The sequence below is a fragment of the Penaeus monodon genome, chromosome 9 (assembly GCF_015228065.2).
Source record: "Penaeus monodon isolate SGIC_2016 chromosome 9, NSTDA_Pmon_1, whole genome shotgun sequence".
NCBI lineage: Eukaryota > Metazoa > Arthropoda > Malacostraca > Decapoda > Penaeidae > Penaeus > Penaeus monodon.
Genome location: NC_051394.1, coordinates 54,350,372 through 54,354,802, shown reverse-complemented (window position 1 = coordinate 54,354,802; position 4,431 = coordinate 54,350,372). Strand labels below are relative to the sequence as shown.

Below are 4,431 nucleotides of genomic sequence, written 5' to 3'. Positions count from 1 at the left end.
AATACATAACATAAGAATACATACAAATGCATACATGTAAAGACATACATACAAATACATACACACAAACATAGAAATAGAATATACATACAAAGACATATATACATACAAATAGAACATACATACAAATACATATATATATATATATATATATATTAATATATCTATATACATATATATTATAATAATAGATATATACATAGATATATATATAAATATTTATATATATATATATACTATAGATACAAAGAATACATGCACTACACATCTGCCACGCACATAATACATACATACACTAATATGTATACATACATACGACAACATAACCATAATACCTACATACATACATACACACACACACACACACACACACACCACACACACACACACACACACACACAACACACACCACAACACCACACAACACACACTACACATACACACCTACAACTATACCTACAATCATACATACTAACATCATACATCGCACTACACACACTACCATCAACTACATCACATGCTCTCACATACTTGCCATTGACAACATCGTACATGATATACAGACCAGTACAGTACAATAAACTACCATATATACAATACACTAAATACGGTACACACACCACACAGCAAGCACGCACGCACGCACACGCAGCCCCAACCCCAGCCCCAAGCCTCAGCCCCAGCCTCATCCCCAGCCCCAGCCTTAACCCCAGTCCCAGCCCCAACCCCAGCCTCAGCCCCAGCCCCAGCCCCAGCCTCAACCCCCAGCCCCAGCCTCAACCTCAGCCCCAGCCCCAACCTCAGCCCCAGCCCCAGCCCCAGCCTCAACACCCAGCCTCAACCTCAGCCCCAGCCTCAACCCCAGCCCTAGTCCCAGCCTCAGCCCCAGCCCTAGCGACCCAGCCTCAAAACCCCAGGCCCCAGTCCTAGACCCCAGTCCTAGCCTCAGCCCCAGCCTCAACCCCAGCCCCAGCCTCAACCTCAGCCCCAGCCTCAACCCCAGTCCTAGACCCCAGTCCTAGCCTCAGCCCCGGTCTCAACCCCAGCCCCAGCCTCAACCCAAGCCTCGCAGCCCCAGCCTCAACCTCAGCCCAGCCTACAGCCACCACCCAAACCCCAGCCCAGCCATTCACCCCCAGCCTCAAACAACCCTCATAGCCCCCAGGACCAGCCTCCACACCCTCAGTCTAGACCCACAGTCCCTAGCCTCAGCCGACAGCTCTCAACCCCAGCCCCAGCCTCAACCCCAGCCCCAGCCTCAGCCCCAGCCCCGTCCTCATAACTCCAGCCACCTCGCCCCCCAGCATACAGCCTCAAACCCCAGTCCTAGACCCCCTAGTCATATGACACATACAGCCCTTCAACCCCACAGCCCCCTAGCACTTCAAAACCAGTCCTAGACCCCCTAGTCCTAGCCTCAGCCCAGCCCTCAACACCAGGCCCAGCCCCTAGCTCATCTCAGTACAGCCCCCGAGCCTAGCCCCCGCCCCACCCCCAGTTCCCAGCCCTAGCCTCTGCCCAGCCCCAGCCCACCTTAGCATGACCCCGCTCCTCTGTACACAGCCACCTAGCCTCAGCTCAGCCCCCTAGCCTCAGCACCTCAACCCACAGCTAAGGCTCTGCCCTCAACCCCAACCCCACCCCAACACCAGCAGTCAGCCCCCGCCTCAACCACCAGCCTCAGTATCCCCAGCCTCAGCCCCCAGCCTCAGTCCTCCAACACAAACCCATGTATCCCCAACACCAGCCTAAGCCCTCAACGCTCACCTCAGGCCTCAACCCCAAGCCTCAGCCCCAGCCTCAGCCCCAGCACCAGCCGACAGCCTGTCAGATCTCACCCCAGCCTCACGACTACCAGCCTCAGCTCCCAACGCACCACATACCCCGACCTCAACCCCAGGCCTTCAAGCCCCACAGCTCAGCCCAGCCCAGCCTCAAACCCAGTCTTAGACCCTAGTTCCTTAGGACCTCAACATCCAGCCCACACAGCCCTGATTCAGTCTCCCTTCAGTCCCAGCCCCTCAGCCTCATTACGTACCCCTAGCCCCTAGCCCAGCCCACGCCCCCCAGTCCCTTAGCCACAGCCGAAGCCTCAGCCCCATGCCCACTCAGCCCAGAGTCCTCAGCCCCAGTCCCACAGACACCTACGCCCCGGCTCCTGTCTCAGCTCCCAGCCTCAGCCCAGCCCCACAGCTGTCAGCCTCAACCCCAAACCCCAGCCCTAAGCTCGGCGCACTCAATCCCCACACGCCTCAGCGACCAGCTCACAACACCCCAGCACCAATCCCCAGCCTCTAGCCCCATCAGCCCCCACGACCCAGACCCAGCCCCGCACCCACAGCCTCAACCCCAGCTCACGCACCCAACACCAATCCACCCAGCCATCCAACCACAACCACCAGCCATCACTCTAGCCTCAGCCTCAGCCTCAACCCCAGCCTCAGCCCCAGCCCACCCAGCTCCACCAGCACCTAGCCCCAGCCCCAGCCCCAGCCTATAGCCCCAGCCCCCAGCCTCACACACTCCAGCACTCAGCCCAGCATCAGCCCCACCATCAACCACCCAACTCTCAGCCCCAACCCAGCCCTCAGGCCCCACACCAGCCTCAGCCCCAGCCACCAGCCCACCTGAGCTCAGCCCCCAGCCTCCAGCCCAACCTTCAGCCCCAACCCCAGCCTAAGCCCCAGCCTCAGCCCCAACCCCAGCCTCAGCCCCAGCCCCAGCGCCCAGGCCTTTGCGCCCAGAGCCCGTTTCAGTAGAAGCGCTTAATCAGTGATGGAAACATTCTTTCTCGGGCATGTCTTTAATGTTATTATGTTACGATTTTGTCGACAGCTCAGAGGTCCCATCTGATGTAGAGACCGCTTTGGTACAGTAGTAATAGAGGCCTAAAGAATTATTTGTTTAGGTTGTTTAATGAGACTGTTCTACGTCTTATTGTGTATTTATTTCACTTGAGGATACTTAAGGCCATCAAGAATTTACAGAAACGCTTCTTTTAATAGACATATTTTGTGAAACGGCCTCTAAGTATGCATTACGTCAGTGGTTTAGCACAACATTTTGCAGAGGGTCAGTAACCTGAAGACTTGGGATATAGAGGGCAGCCAGGAGCCTCCCCTAAAGAGGAGCCACAAAGAGGGTCCCATCCTCGCATTCATCAGTGTCGTTTGTCAGAGATAGTTTTCATTATCAAGGCTGCCAGATTGCGCTAGGCGTCTCATAAGCGCATATACACACATGTTTTGTATCACTGCTTATGTGAGTGTACAAACGAAGAAAAACTTGTACCTGTATGACTGTACTGATGTCATTTCTTCCATCTCGCCGGGACTATAAAATACTCATGGGCCTTCCGTGAACAGAGGAAATATTCCCCCCAGAACTACAGCTCATTCACGCAGGTTGACACGTCACCGAGTGTCAGCCTTAAACAGCTACTGGAAATAAAATCAGATCTTTCATTCCTTACCACTGGATCCCTGCCAAAGCTAAATACTGCAGCATGACGCCTGTGGCGTTGACAGCCCGAATCAGCCCGGGCGGCGGGCGAGAGCTTGATGCTTGCACGCGCTATTTGGCCTTAGGCCGACTATCTCAACAGCCAAACAGTGTCGACATGCACACTGACAACCTTACCAACAACCAAAGCCTCACAGCCCCAGCCTGCACACCCCACCCCAGCCTCTGCCCAGCCTGTCAGCTCCCAGCCCCAGCCCCAGCCCCCAGCCTCAACCCCAGCCTCAGCCCCAGCCCTCCAGCCCCACCTCAAGCCCCAACACCCAACCCCACAGCCCCAACCTCTTACTCCCAATACCGACAAGTGCTGACAGTAGTGAACTTAAGGGCGGCCACTGTCATTCTGTTGGAGCCCCTCGCTGCTCCTGGAGGGGAGGCGTGCAAGCATTCCTGATGAGAGAATGTTTTTTTTACACTGAAGACGTTGCGCTAATTGGTGGCAACATGCTCTGTTAAACTTACAGGAAGGAAAATAATAAAATCCACGAAGCTTGTTCATCAGCTGCTGAGATGCTCCTTCCTTTTGGCGATCTGTGACCATTATTTGATGGCTTTAGGCACCCTTGCCACAGAGTATTGATCGGTGCAAGTGTAGTCTGCCCAGTGAATCGGGGAGTTTCACTGTGGGGAGGAAGGCACCGTCGGGCTCACATTCTGAATGGATTTGCGAGTGAGGACGATTCGAAAACCGAGTTATTAGAAGAGTGACATCCGTAAAGTTGTATCGCGCACCACCGACACGCTTAATGTAGACGCAGCTCTTTTTGGACGTGAGCCTCACGTGCTGCTTCAAAACACTGCGTGATTTTCAGGCACAGATCGCGATAGTAGCTGTTGTTGGCACGGCACCAAGATGTGAGTTTTTGTTGGCATATCGGCACACGATGTGTAGTTGTTGTTGGGCACGGGACC

The 4,431-nt window shown here is 54.4% G+C and overlaps 1 protein-coding gene across 1 annotated transcript; it reads left to right on the top strand.

Annotated features, from left to right (window-relative positions):
- The first annotated feature begins 552 nt into the window (after positions 1-552).
- LOC119576774 (vegetative cell wall protein gp1-like) lies at positions 553-3,509 on the top strand. Its single transcript, XM_037924412.1, has 9 exons — positions 553-567; positions 714-1,015; positions 1,079-1,355; positions 1,572-1,988; positions 2,045-2,467; positions 2,529-2,755; positions 2,836-2,869; positions 3,070-3,168; positions 3,366-3,509. The coding sequence occupies exons 1-9, from the start codon at positions 553-555 to the stop codon at positions 3,507-3,509; spliced, it is 1,938 nt and encodes a 645-aa protein (XP_037780340.1).
- The last annotated feature ends 922 nt before the right edge of the window (positions 3,510-4,431 follow it).